This window comes from Cyanistes caeruleus, chromosome 9 (assembly GCF_971803275.1).
Source record: "Cyanistes caeruleus chromosome 9, bCyaCae1.hap1.1, whole genome shotgun sequence".
Classification (NCBI taxonomy): Eukaryota; Metazoa; Chordata; class Aves; order Passeriformes; family Paridae; genus Cyanistes; species Cyanistes caeruleus.
In genome coordinates this window covers 26,563,646-26,578,693 of record NC_141709.1, presented here as the reverse complement: position 1 = coordinate 26,578,693, position 15,048 = coordinate 26,563,646, and the positions used below count along the sequence as shown (strand labels likewise).

At 51.5% G+C, this 15,048-nt stretch overlaps 1 protein-coding gene across 1 annotated transcript; it reads right to left on the bottom strand.

Moving 5' to 3' along the window:
• Window positions 1-10,265: 10,265 nt before the first annotated feature.
• On the bottom strand, window positions 10,266-11,420 carry FOXE3 (forkhead box E3). Its single transcript, XM_086841863.1, has one exon. The coding sequence runs from the start codon at window positions 11,418-11,420 to the stop codon at window positions 10,266-10,268; it is 1,155 nt and encodes a 384-aa protein (XP_086697989.1).
• Between the last annotated feature and the right edge of the window lie 3,628 nt (window positions 11,421-15,048).

Sequence of the window (15,048 nt, the reverse complement as noted above, 5' to 3'; positions counted from 1 at the left end):
TTATTTAAATGCTATGATCTGACTTTAGGACCTCTGTTCCGGGCTTGCAGTTCCAAAACTTTGCCTCATGCTCTCTTTTCATGACTGATCCCATCCCATGTGGGTTTGAAGCCCACTAGGCAAGCTCATGCACAGCTTAACACTCAACTGATTAACTCTGACTTGCTTTAAGCCCTTTTTTCATACCATTCTTCAGCGATCTGACATGAAAAGAGATACACACACTTACATGACTCAGAGGAACACAGCGATTTCAAGCCATAAACCACCAGGTGCACTTTTGAGACTCACCAAAGCCAGCTCTCCTGGTTGCCATAAAAAACACATTAGCCAAAGGCCGATGCATGTGGAAGGCAATTATGCTCTGGCACATGGCAATGTGTATAGAACAGCCTGGTAACGGTGCCTACCACACAAGGAAAAATATCCCTGTGAAAACAAGCCTGCTAAATCACTTCATTCTTTCCAAAATCCCCTGAAAATAGAAGGAAGGATTTTTAGGGGTTTTTTGGGAGGTGAGAGATATATGTGGGAGGGAATCAGATTTTCCAAAAGTGGGTGCACCGGTGCAAGAACCTAAATAAATGGCCAGATCCACAAGGATTTAGAAAGTCATGATGAGGTTTCTGAGTCTGGATTTTTCATGTTAGCATCTGATCATGCCAAACTTGTCCAGGAAATCCCTGATGCTGAGTTTTCTGCATTCAGCAGTTCAGCAGCTCATGCCCACCTCACCCACTGAGATCACAAAAGTCCACTTCTGCCAGAAGTGCCAGTTGAGGACCTTCAGCTTGGGTGCCAGAAGCAATACAGAGAGGGCCTTCAAAGGAGGAAATGACAGATAAGGAGGAAAATTACTGGAATACAGCTTAATCAGTATAAAAAAGTTTGGGGATTTTGTGGGGTTTTTTTTGTTTGTTTGTTTGCTTGCTTGCTTTTTTTGTTTTTTTGGTTTTTTGTTTTTTTGTGTGTAGAGGTTTTTTGTTGTTGTTGTTTTTGTTTCGTTTTTTTTCATGTAGAAAAATGTTGGGGATAGGAGTCTTTGTGGAAGTATCCAGCAATCCCCAGCTGGGGATCAGATCTAGGTCCATCTTCTGTATCCTTCTGAAAAATCAGCCCTGCATGCACATGCTGATGATATCTATGGAGCTGCCTCGCAAAGAGCTTCATAAATATATTTTGCCTCTTGACCTTATATAACATGGCACAGAAATATGACACAGGGCTCATTTTCCCTGTTCTCATCTTGGGAAGGAGCTGAATAAACAGAGAGGAAAAAATTGCAACCTAAAGTATGGGAAGAGATGTGAGGCATCTCACACATGCAGAGAAGCAGAGGCAGAACCAAACCTCTTAATCCTCTCCACTTATTTACTGAAGGACTGTCAGGTGGAAAAAATATTAAACTGCACCACTTCAATATTGTGGCTGAATCTGCACAGAAGGGTGAATTTCAGCTCCAGATGGGTGTGAACTTCTGTTCCTTTTTTTAAACCACTGGAAGAAATTGCTACCCTGAGCTTCACAAGAGAGGGGAAAGCTGTCAACACACAGTTTCAAATTATTCCTGCCACTCTGGGGGTGTTGAGGCTCCACATACACACATATCCCCACTTCTTTCACTTACTGCAGGGAAGCCTCTGCTTATTCTTGCTGGGAAGAGGAAAATGGAAGAAGCAGCACTGGAAAAAGCAACACTGAGGGCTGATGAAGGAGTGGCTGATTTCACATCTGGCTTTATGTTACTCGGAAATTTCTGTGATTTCTTCGAGACGGATATTTAGCATCACTCAGCTAACTGGAACCCAACCGTGCTCAATATGAAATGCCTTTTCTTATTACCATTCTCCAGGCTTTTGTGTAGTCTAGCTATTTAGCATTCAAATTGTGATACAAGAGGACATAAGTTATCCGTTCCCTGAAAATACATCGCTGGGGTCCTGCGGGGGATGCAGGCTGGTGGGCTTCCCTCCCAGTGCAGAGATAAGCGTGCCATCTAGAGGAAATCCCTTTTATTGCCAGCACTGGCAGCTGAAAATTATCCAATAAAGCATAATTAACCTCTGGCTTCAGAGAAAATCCTCCACCCGTGCCCCGCTGCTCTGAGCTGCTGCTCAGGCACGTCGTGGCAGGCTGGCGATGCACAGAGGCATCAGACTGGTTTGGGAAGGTCCTGAGAGCTCGAGGGACATCCCAGCCCACACTGGCACCAGCCAGCCTGACCCTTCCCCAGAGGTGATGTCAGCTGCCCAGTCCCTCCTTCTGCCCCTGGGAGAAAAAGGCAGTGAGGGTGTTTCCATAGCTGCTGTCTGTGCCTGGGAAAGGCAGGGAGGCTGCACCTACGGCTGGAACAGGAGGCTGGATGTATCACAGAATGCCCTCCAGTGGCTGCCAGCAGCAGGCCTGGACCCACCGTGCCCATACCCAAGCCACAGAGGAGGTCCCAGGCGCACCAAGGGAGGCAGTGGTGGGGCCACCTCCTCCACCAGCAGCTCCCACCCTGCGGAGCCCGTGGGGGGCTGATAGGGGTGTGCAGAGTACAGCCAAGAGTGGGAAGGGGAGCCTGGGCTGATGGAGGTGTGCAGAGTACAGCCAAGAGTGGGAAAGGGAGCCTGGGCTGATGGGGGTGTGCAGAGTACAGCCAAGAGTGGGAAAGGGAGCCTGGGCTGATGGGGGTGTGCAGAGTACAGCCAAGAGTGGGAAGGGGAGCCTGGGCTGATGGGGGTGTGCAGAGTACAGCCAAGAGTGGGAAGGGGAGCCTGGGCTGATGGGGGTGTGCAGAGTACAGCCAAGAGTGGGAAGGGGAGCCTGGGCTGATGGGGGTGTGCAGAGTACAGCCAACAGTGGGAAGGGGAGCCTGGGCTGATGGGGTGTGCAGAGTACAGCCAACAGTGGGAAGGGGGGCCTGGCCTCCTGTGGGGCAGATCCACATGTCCACTCATTTTCCCAAGGAAGAATCTCCTCCACAGAATCTCCTCCACAGCTACATCCCCAGGCTGGACTGCTCTCACACGCTGCTGCTGCTGGCATGGGTACCCTCACCCAAAGCTTCAGGCATGGTTGTAGGTCTGAGATATGGGACATCCATAGGTCCTGTGCTCAGTCAGCCCACTGAAGCTCACAGCATCTGTATCCCACACCATTCACTTTTTCTGCCACCACCACTATAGCACATCTGCAGTCACCAGCACGAGGCTGTTGTCCCACTAACAAAAACAAATCCTTCCAGCCCTAAAGACATTTGACAAACAGTGATCTAGGTTCAAGCAGAGGGACAAGTGCTACTGCCCAGCAGGTAGCTGTCTTGTAAAAATGGGAAGCCTTGCAAAAAACAAAACCTTCAGAGACAGAGAAAGAGCAGGAAAAATCTCACATGAGAAAAACCTTATTCTGCAGAAAAATCAGCTGCATGCCTAAGCAGGAATTATTTGGAAAGAAGCTGCAATTGCATTGATTTGCTCATATTCTGCAGGATTTTTTCCTATATATTTTCATCACTTTTATTGAAAATTATCCTCATTTTCCACATCATCTCAGGCGCTCTCTAACATGTTGCTCTCTGATGCTCTCAAGCAAGGCTGAACTCCAGCACTTTTTAGGTTTTAACGGTGATCTTTTTCCATTTTGCAACCTCCACACCTTCTCACCCACACCTGTGGACTCCCAGGCTCCACTCATGACTTGGAGATGCTGCTCTCACCACTGCACAGTTGTTGTTCTCTCCCATGGCAGGGAGGGAAGGTGTGGGTGTTGCCATGGCTCACCGCAGGTCCTTGTCACTCACATGGAGCAAAGGGTTTGATGGCACTGCCCTGGGAGCTTGTGCACTTTATACATCTCTTATTTCCTGTCATTACTGAGAAGAGCCTAGCTGCAATAAAAATCTGGGCTCCAATCCTACAAACACTTATGCCTGAGCTTAACTCTAAGCACGTGAGCCATCAAAGGGGACTATTCATGTGCTTAAAATTTAAGCATGTTCTTAAGCGCCTGTAGGCCTGGAGTCTGTCAGTGGAGGGATTTGTGCCTTAAGCCCATATTCTGGGTCATTATCCTTTTCATGTCTTCTCTGCCATCTCAGAAGATGCTTCAACAGGGAATTTTCAAGTTCTTCAATAAACTTTGTCTTCCAGAGCTGGCTGGATTCTTGCCTATTCTATGGGGCAATTCTCCTCTGTTGCCTCCCCTCCCCCTGTGAGCGATAATCCTGTGCTATTTCATGCTTGGCCAGACAATTAAGCCCTCTTGCTGCTTGGCTCTGTCTTTGTTATGTATAATTGTTCCAAATAATTAGCCACTATTGCACGCTATTCTGAAACTACTTTGTATTGCAATTATACTTAGAGGGTGAGCATCAGCTCGGGGAGAATCCAAGCAGCAGACAGCCTGGAAAGAAAGGGCTTCGAGCTGGGGGAGGATGGATACGTGCTTAAACCAACACTGTGGAAAACCTAACAATGAGTAACCAGGGAGGAGCAAATGCTGCTTGGAGAGGGTCTGTGGCTGGTGGGGTCCGGGCAGGAGAGCTGAGGGTGGGCCACAGGGCCTGGGTGTCAGCTGGCTGCCACCTCGTGGGTGCTGCCCACAGTGCAGCAGGCAGAACCACACCCCACTCCCACCGCTGCCATGGTGACCTGAAGGGAGCATCTCGACCGTATGGCCAGTTCAGCCATCTCTAGGGAACACGAAGCTCTGCTGGGATGCGACTGGGGTCTGGCAAGAAAATGTTCCCTCCTAACTGTGTCTTTGGGATGGCAAAACTTGTGATTTCTTGAGGGTGAAGGCTCTGAATGATGAGATTGATTTGGCAGCCTCCTGTTTTCCCATGGGTAAACACATCTCTGGTACAGAGTAGTGCTCGATGGGATGCTCTCAGGAGGGAGTTACAGCTCTGTATAAGCATCTTTCTGAAACTGAAAATGATGAGGCACAGCAGAGTCCCCATAGCTTTGCTCAAACTTCTGTCTTTCAGAGAGAGAGCATCTGAAAAAGGTATAACCAAGACCTGTGTTGGCCTGACCTGCACAGGTGAGCTAATTCCTCTTCTGAAACCCACAGCCTGATCTGATCGAAGAGCCAGAGTGCTCAGTGAGTTTGGACAATTTTGTGCTTTTTGGGGTCCGTTTGCTCCAGCCAGATTAGGTCACTTGAAACCTCCTGAAAATGGGTCTACAGATTTGATTAGGTTTCCAACACCTGATTAGCAGGAGAGTTTTAAAACCAAGATGAGATGGCTGTGATGCAGATGGAAAGCACCCAAAACATCTGAGACCATCAGGCCCATTCTCTGCAGAGGTCATACCGTGCTGCCTTTGGCTTAGCAGTGCAGATGCAAGTGGAAAACTAACTTTTCCCAGGCACATATGTAAGGGGCTGAGGTGCACCTTTTCCCCACACAACACCCTGAGCTGCCACAAGCCAGAGCTGTGTGCTGGTGCTGGGATGGCACAGTTGATTCATTACATTCATAAATCCAACAGCTGCAGTGTAACCACTTCAGCAACCACAGTACAAAGGCTGTGAAATGACGGCACAGACCTCTCCCAAGAGCTTGTAGGTGTTGTGCTGCCAATGCTCAGGCTCTGCTGCTTTGCCTGGCACTTTGGGTGCTGTTAAGAGCCAGGCCAGCCCCCAGCTCTGCCATTCAACCATCATGTAGCACATTTCAAACACAAAGTCAGGCTGCCAATGAGACTGGCTGCTGCAGAGGAGTGATCTGTCATCACCCATCCCTCCCCTTCCATCAAGACTCTCACTGTGCTTCCACTCGTTTCCCTATTTTCACTCGAGGGAGAAGAACTGCAGGGGACAGCCAACGCAGCCCAATCCTGTATCCTGTGCCCAGCGCTGGATGAGGAAAAGGGTAAAAGAAGGTACAGCCAGAGAAACCCTTTCCCTTCAAACCCCCCCCAGAGTGAGCAGCCGGTGTTTTAAGCCCGAAGGTTGTTTCCAGCCCACCGTGTTTCATAGCGACCCTCCCTGAACACTTCACCGTGTCTCATCCCGGCCGTACCCCAAAACTCCTCGGTGTCCCCACCTCCCGCAGCCGTGAACAGGACCCCAAAGGCCGGGATGCTGCCGGCAGGGGCTGAGCACCCCCCGGGAGCCGGGAGAGGCTTCCCGGGGCTTTCCACTGGAGGTCAGTGTTGGCCTGAGCACGCCGCTGGCACTCCGGGCATCTCGGCCCTGCCACCCCCGCCGCACAGCCACAGCCCTGGGGTAAGGCAGCACTGCTCCTGCCCTGTGCAAACACAGCAGCTCCATCAGCGGCTCCTGGCCTTGCAGGAACTTCCCGGATGGAAAGGATCTGAACACAGCATAGCAGAAGTGGTGATGGACCCCCGATAATTCGAGATGTAGCTCAGAGATTGGGCAGTGCTGATTCCCAGGTACTAATTCCTTAAAATCTCATTATTACCTGGCAAAGCCAATCTCAGCCAGTCCCACTGCCCATCATCCCCATCACTGTCTGATTTTACCAACTCAACCTTGACCTTCAAGAAACACCACTGAATGTCTTGGAGCTGCGTATTTGCAAAGGGCAAAGTATTGCATAGAATAACAGCAAGTTATGGTGTAACATTTCCAGCACTGAGACTGTCAGTGAACAGCTGGCAGCATCCAAAAAACCCCTAACACTACCAGTGGGACTGATAAGTTCTTCAGGAAATGTGTTTCAGCTAAAATTTCAGCTAGTGCTGTGTTTGTTTGTAACAGGGTAGAAAACACTATTTATAGCTTGGGAACATAATTTGGAAAGAGAATTTTTCCCTGCTTTTTTTGGACCTGTTGGAAGCAGCAGGAAGGTGGTACAAGCATGAAATGTGCAGAATGCTGTTGTACACACACACGCAGACAGACAAAGCAGATCAGTCAGTCCTCCCTGCACAGCCAGAGTTTCCCAGTGAAAAACAAACATCTTTTCAACGTGGCAGCTCGTTTTGGCTGTGTGTTTCTGAACGTGCAGCCTGAGTTATCTGAAATCAGCCTGATTTGCAAAGAGTTATTCCCTGAGAAGTCAGAGAAGATAGCCCAGGTAATCACCAAATCTCCTTGGTGCTGGGGATTAATTCCACTTCCTCCATCAGCATCTCACAGGCTCAGGACAGGGCTCTCCCCACCATGGGGAAGTCCAGAGTACCTCCTGCCATCACCCTGAGGTATGTCATTCTTTCCAGTCTCAGAAAGCACAGAAAGTTTTGCTTCTGTCTTTTGTGTGAGCTCGAGATTGTTACAACTGTCATTACAAAATATTCCCTAAACTCCCTGAATAAAGAAGGGAGGATTTCAAAGGAGACTTGGTTTCACAACTGGAATCTGAGTCATAATTACTCCTGTTTCATTCAAATCCCTCTTATTCACTAAACAGGGACATGGAAAAGACACTAAAACAGATGAAGGGCTCAGGTATAGACTTCACAAAGCTTAAAGCTACTCTGTCCCAGCAAGGCTCATGCTTTACATGACACCTTAATCCTACTCATTTGCTAGATTCACCCTGACTGTAAACAAAGCTTTGAAATGGAGGCTTAAAAGCCTCGTTGGGATACATTAACTTAACCAAGAAGACACTCTTAAGGCATTAGTTTAATGACAATCACAATACAAGTTGCCAGAGTTTTGTGCATGTGAGGATTAATATCTACAGGCAAAAGAAGAAAAGGGGTTTGTTCCCCCTGTTTTCCAGCTGTTTGGCAGTGTAAGGCCTGCTGTGAGGGAGGTTTATTGATGATTGCAGAGGGCTCTGGGCTGGGGCTCAGACAGATGCACCAGAGAAGATGTGCAACCCAGTGCTGCCCACCAGGGGTTGTCCCAACACACGGGGACAGGGTCACCTGCTCTCTCCAAGCCAGCTTTCCGGGGAGTCAGCCCACTGTGGTGACTCACTTCACACCAGAGCCACCTTGGCTGAAGAGACCCCTGTGGCACAGGCACAGGCGTGGATCTCTTGCAGACACATCCCCAAATCTGGAGCTGGGTACAGCCTCTCCACAAAGCCACACAGCAGGAAGGCACGGGCAGCTGGGGGACAGGAGCAAGTCACAGCCCAGCCCCATTCAGCCCATCCCTCATGGCTCCACCTGAGTTACCACTCAGAGCACCAGGAACTTGGAAAGCCCTTTCCAACACCAGCTCCCTGCTGCTGCAGGTCTCCAAGGTGATTGGCGACGAGCCAGCTCAGCTTGGTCTGAGTTGTCACGGCTTGGCCAGCTCCTCCCAGGCAGAACCACAGCATCTCCTGCCCACCCTCCACAGCCAATATTGGTTTTATTTCATGCCAGTAGCTGGTTCTCCCCTGCCTCAGCAGCCCTCCTGACCCAGTGGAGTCACAGCCCCATCAGCTGGCAGACCCAGTGCTTCTGGCACATGTCTGGCTCTGACACCCTGGGTACTTAGGCAAGATTTCAAAAGTTCTTTTGTTAGCAAAACATTGCAGGATCGGGCCCTGGGAATGAATGTGAGCTATGACAAATGTCCTTTCTGCTGACTGTCCTTGCAAGTGATTATTTCAGCACCCCCCTAAGTGATGTCTGCAGACAGTATGTCACAGGCAGGCGTGGCACGTTGCAAATTTCCATTAGACAGAAGATGTCTGCCTACAGCTATCGTGTGGAGAGAGCCAAAGTATTTCAAGGGATAAGTTCTATTACAACACCGTTTCTGAGCAGGGTTACTGCCAGGGGAAAAGCACAGAAGCTGCTGCTGGGACCAGTGTCCCAGCTGAAAGGGTAAAGCTGGAAGGACCAGAGAGGAGACTCAACACTCAGCAAGTGAGCTGAGGATGGCAGACCAATTTTTAGAGACAGATGGAGGCTAAATTTTAAGGAAACCAAGAAGAAAAAATCATTTTCTTCCCTTCATTCTCATATTAATCCCACTCTCCGATTTTGTGGAGCACACAGAATGAAAGAATGAAACGCCACAAGGTCCCAAGCTGTGGACAAAAGCTGATTCCATGGGTACCTGCCAGCACACCAGCTTTTGATCATGCCCAGCAGCTGGGGAACCAGATGCTTCTTTTCCACCAAAGATCAGATGACTTCCAGCTCCTTTAAAGGGGCATTTTCCTTAGAGAGGAAAATGCAATAGGGACTACAGAAAACTGCTCTGCTTCAGAAGATACCCTCGAAAAAAAAGGAAATCCTAGCTTGGCACTTTTATTCAAAGGATGTTTAAATTTAAAAAAAAAAAATCTAAATCTGAGGATGGAGAATTCTCCCTTCAGACCTTGTCAGGTGGTCTGGCTAGGAGTCCTGCAAATAAACAGCAGCAGCCCAGCCAGTGAACAGGTTAGAATTTTAATTGATTTCGTTGCTAGGAAGAAAAATTGCGATATCCTAATTTGATGGGCTAAATCAGAATTTCACCTGCAAGGGATTTCTTGAAGGGAAGACACATTCTCTTTATGCAAATGGAAACCACCAAGCCCAGTAAGAGCTGCATGGGCAAGCCTTTTAGGAAGTACCATTTAGTTTTAAGAAAATCATAATAAAATAGAGAGCTTTAAGCAGCATCACTAAAAATGTAAGATGTGGCAGTGTCACAACAGCAGCACGAATCCATCTCCCACCAGTTACAAGACTATAGTTTCCTCTTGCCAAGATCCATCCAGAGCCAGAGGAACAGCAGCACTGGTCATGTTGGAAGAAAAAGCTTTATTTTAAAAAAGTCCTTTCTAACAATAAAAGTAATTTTTAAAAATAGTAAAAAGAAGTAGTCGAGTCGGGGTTTCTTTTCCTACAGGGAAAGGAAATGATAAACATCTTAAATATTCATTTAAAATCCAGTGAACTTGTTTAGTGGTTTGGGTTTTTTTGGTTTGTTTTTTTTTTGATAACTTTCATTCCAGTTACACGGGAGGCACTCAGGGAAGAGAGGAGGAAGGCCATTCGAGAGAGTTCCTGCATGTTACGCCATGCACCCACCTCCTGAGTGTGCTCCTGCTCGCCCTGCGGGTGCCCGGGGTGCCCTGCTGCAGGTGCCATCCCCGGGGCCAGCCTGGGCACAAGGACGAGCGTGGGAAGCCCTGCCCGGCACACGCAGCCGGAGAACACCTTTTCCGGGAAGGAACGGAGAACAGACCGCCTTGCCCCCGCTTCAGAATAAGCTCTGAGAGAGAGGGATTGAGTCCTCGCACACGCGTGTGTGCGCACACAGCCGGGGGCCCCGACTCCAGCCCAGCTGAGCCCCGCAGGAGGGAGAAGTCCGCTCGTCCGGAGCCGCCCGTGGGAGCCTGGGGATGTCCAGCCGAGCCCCCGAGCCCATCACATGTAGCGCTCCAGGCCGGCGGGGAAGTTGGGCTGCCTCATGTAGGTGTTGCCGGAGCCGAACTGGCCGAGGGGTGAGGCGGAGAGCCCCAGGAGCTGCTCGCCGTGCTCGGCACAGGCCGGGGCCCGCATGGCCGGCAGCGCCAGTCTGTTGGGAGCCCCGTAGAGCTGCGGGCTGCTGGGCGAGTAGCTGCCCTGAGCCACGGGCAGCTGTGGGGGCGAGGCGGCATAGGGGTACGCCAGGGAGTTGGGGCCGGCCCGGGCCAGCAAGCCGGGGCTGACAGGCTGTGCCTGGAAGCAGGGAGGCTCGGAGCTGCCGGCGGAGCAGGCGGGAGCCAGCTCGGCTCCGGCCAAGCCCAGCGACGGGTGGCCCAGCTCGGAGGGCGGCGAGGGCTGCAGGGCCTGCTGCCCGCTGATGAGGCTGTCGATGCTGAACATCCTGGGGTGCTGTGCCGGCGGTGCCGCCCCGGCCGCGTAGGGCTGGAACACGGCGCCCGAGAGCTGGGGGCCGTAGCCGGGCGGGCACAGGGCATTGGGGTAGGGCGCTGCGGGCGCCGCGGGGCGGGCGGCGGCCGGGGGCGTGAAGGCGCTGGAGTTCTGCATGTAGCCGGGGTAGGTGGTGATGTCGGTGCGCTTGAAGCGCTTCCTCCGGCGCAGGAAGCTCCCGTTGTCAAACATGTCCTCTGCAGCCGGATCCAGCGTCCAGTAGTTGCCCTTGCCGGGATGTCCGGGCTCCCGGGGGATCTTGACGAAGCAGTCGTTGAGGGTGAGGTTGTGGCGGATGCTGTTCTGCCACTTCTTTGGGTTCTCCCGGTAGAAGGGAAAACGCTCGGTGATGAACTTGTAGATGCCCCCCAAGGTGAGCTTCCTCTCGGCGGCGTTGGCGATGGCCATGGCGATGAGGGCGATGTAGGAGTACGGGGGCTTGCCCCGCTGCACCGGCCGCTTCCTCCGGCGGCCCCCGGCGGGGGGCGGCGGCTCCTCGGGCGGCGGGGCCGGGCCCGGGCTGCTCCCGGCGCCCCGCGGCTCCGGCTTCACCGGCGGCGCCTGCGGAGACCCCCGCGGCGGCCCGGGGGAGCCGGGGCTGGCCGCGGGGCTGGGCGCCGGCAGCGTGCACATGCCTCGCAGGCACGGGAAACCGGCCGCGTTCATATACGGCCCTCGCCTTCCTCCTCCTCCTCCTCCTCCTCGGAGGATGGGGGGGAGCGGCGGGAGAAAGAGCCCCCCCGAGGGGAGGGGAAGGGGAGAGGGAGGGGAAGGGGAGGGGGGCAGGCTCGGCGGCAGCTCCCTGCGATGGGGAGGTCGGTCCCGAGCCGCTTGGCAATATATAGGGTGGTCGCCCCCCCGGAGGGGCGTGCGGTGCCGGCCCGCCCGGCCCCTCTCCCCCGGCGGGAGGAGGAGGCCCCCGGGGAGGGGTCCCGACTCCCACGACTAAATCCCCCGGCCTCTGCTGGGGTTCCTTGCATAGCCATGCCCCCGAGCGGTCCCTCCCCCGGGGGTCCCGGGGCCAGCGCTGCCGCCGCCTCTGCTCCCGGCCCTTCTCCGCGGCGCTTCGCTCGGAACTGGTGCTTCCTCCCAGGAGAAAAACCAAACAAAACGAGTCCCGACGGCCAGCCCGGGGCGAGTTTGGTGCCGCTGCCGGCCCCCAGCAGTAGAGCAGGTAACTTTCCTCCGCGACCCCTCCTGCGCTTGGATTTCGTTGTCTTTTTCTCCCTGTGAAAAGCGCTCGGAGGTGGCCCCAGCTCAGCGGCGGCAAGAGCCAGGGGCTCCCTCCAAAACCAAGCCCGTCGGTTTAGTTACTTTACAGCTTGGTGAGACCTCCTAGGAAATCCTGGGGAAAGGATTTTTTCCTTTTTCACAGGAGAAAGGGAAATGGTCCGCAGAGCTCAGAGCTGGCCAGAGTGTGGGCAAAGGATGTGGGACAGGGACAGCACCCTGGATATGGACAGGAAAAACAAGGATCTCTTCATCACTGCAGAGAGCACGAAGCTGAAGGAAGACACCGGTCTCAGAATTCCCTACTGGGTTTCAGGAAAACCTCTTCAGCTCTCCAGAGCGAGTTGGCTGGGCAGAACTGCAGCCTCTCATCCTGGGCATATGCTGCTACCAGGGCTGAGGGGCTGCTGGCTGCTTCAGCAGCACCGGAAGAACTGTGAGCTTCCACAAGTGTGCTCACCCATTGATCCTGAGCATCACCTCTAAGCAGATGCCTGCCCAAGGAGCCCCTGGCCCAGAGTAGAGAAGGAAGCCACTGCTTAAGGGTGGGCTGGACAAGCCAGTGGGAACTTCTAAAACCAGCTCACAGCTTAGGCATAGCCGTGTATCCATGTCCTGGGGCCACAGATGGAAAAGTACCATGAATGCAGTGGCACATCCCTTCCTACGTAACACCGGAGTAAAACTCACAGTCTTCAAAATTGCAATTTGTGTGAAAGTATTCCCAAGAGCAGAGCACAATGAAAGGCTTTTTGCACAGAGGCAAGCAGCTGAGATTGACCAGGTCCTATCATCCTCCTACCTTCCTTTTTGAATTAAAAAGCCACCCAGACTTTTGGAGAATAGTCTTCAGCCCTTTCCTTTAAGCATTTGCTAGTAGAATAGTGGCACCATTGCTCATTCCCCTTCTTGTGCCTGCATGTGCTTTTGTTCATGCTTTATTTTTCCTGCAGATATTTGTGGCTCTTCTTCTGCTTTCCAGGGCTCAGGCAGAGAATCGTGGGTCCAGTCCTGATCTGACACAGACCAGTGCTGTTTCAGCTAACTGCCTCAGTTTCCATTCTGCCAAACGAGGATAACGAGAATGTTGGTGCTGGCTGGAGGACAGAGAGCAGGTGGAAAAGGGTGAAACAGCCTCGGAGAAAGGTGTCTTTCTCTAGACCCAGCTCTTCAGGGAGGAAAGGAAATGAAAGGCACGGCTGGGACCATTCATTCACCTTGTGAGAGCCAAGGGAAAAAGAATGGAAAATTCATATTTCTCCTGACACACATATTTAAATCAAGCAAGTATCTGAATGGAGGTGGCTAATTTCAGCCAGAGGATTTGACTTTTCCACTCACTGGAGAGGGTGGCGCGACAGCTATCCAAGAAGGGAGTCACTAAAGATCACTCCACACTGCACAAAGAAAGTTACCCACTTGGGGGAGATGGAAACCTTCAGCTTTGCAAATATTAGCTGGTGAGATTTTCATGTTGATGCAAGGATTTTAATGTATTCTGATCTGGCAAGAATGAGTTTGGGAGGGAAAAAGGTTGTGGAGGGCAAAAGAGGAACTTTTCTCAATCATATCAAACAGCCCTTATTTATCACTCATTTTCTCCCACTTGTTTGGTTTTTGGGTTTTTTTGTTTGTTTGGTTGGTTTGCTTTATTTATTCTTAACAACTGAAAAGGAGTTGAAAAAGAAAACCCACCAGAATGGCTGGATCTGGAGCTGTCTGCACCTGAGATCAGATCTAGCAAAAGAAGAGGGATATCTCATATGGACAATGGGCCATGAAGACCCAAATGCTTTAAATGTTTATAGTCCCAGGCACTGATCTCACATCATTTTACACACGGAGGGAGAAGCCCTAGCCCCATCTGGGGCTGTGGGCTGCTCAGACTCCAGCTGGTGAGTAGTTACTTTAAAGCTGACAGGACCATTCAAACTGCTCTGAACTTCGGTGTGTTAAGACCCAGATGTCAAAATAGCTTTGACAGACAGATAAAACAGCAGGACAGAGGTGGGCAGGAGCATACAGACAGGAAGCTGTGTTTTACCATGAAATAAGGGCAGAACACACAGACTCTGATCCCCACATATGCTTTCTCACTCAGGGTGCTCTTTGGCCCAGATCTATTATTAAAAAGTGGAAATTAATAATAAAGGTGGCTACCAAACAAAAGTGATCCAGAACTCTCTTTAAAGTGAGGTGATGAGAAGAGAATAAATCACATTTTCTAAGCAAGTGTAAGTTTTGCTAGCATCTGCTGCATCAGTTCATCCTGAGTACATAGAGAGATTTCAGCCTTCAGATCCTGAACTGTTTTGCACTGGAGCTGCAGCCTCCTCTAGAAATGTTGTACCCACAAATCACTTTATAGCACAGGTGAACTTGCTTCACTGCAGAGGAATGGGGCTGTGCACCCTCAGCCAGATTCTGTTTTAAGCCCCCCAGGCAGGCATTGCATCTGTGGTACCCAGGCCACATGTCCAAGCTACACTTGGGATTCATGTGGGTTAAAATAAATGTGCATTTTCTTCCCTCAAAGCAAAACAATCTTCTGCTAAACCACGTGCAGTATGGGGGTACCTGGGTGGAAGATTCATGATCTTTAATGTAGCCATGTTGAGAGACCAGTGGCTTTGTCCTGGCCTGAGTGAAACAGTTGCCTGGATGTCTGCACTGGGCACAGCTGCATTTGGATCATCCCTGTTTCCAGAGCCCTGCGATTACCTGTGAAGCAGATATCTGTTTCTCAGTCCCCCTGGGAAGTTCAGGGAGAAAAAGAGGGAGTGGGAGCCCTGAAAGCAAGGAGTTTCCTGCTTTCTCTCCCTAGGAATCCCACAGTGAACAATCCAAGGCACTCTCCAGCCTCACTCAGAGCCAGCAGTGGCCCCTCGGGATGTTCCAATGACACAAAACCTGCTGATGGTGCTCTTAGGATGGCCCTGAATTACCCCATCACTTACCAACAGCCAAATGTTCAGGTACTTCCTTGGCTGGAAGCTGTAGGAGCAGCACTGCCCTGACATAACACTTGATCCCATTCCCACCTTCTGTGCATCCATGTCTGAAC

Bases quoted from the DNA above. Each gene is read 5' to 3' on its own strand.
- FOXE3 (XM_086841863.1), bottom strand. From the start codon at position 11,420: ATGAACGCGGCCGGTTTCCCGTGCCTGCGAGGCATGTGCACGCTGCCG.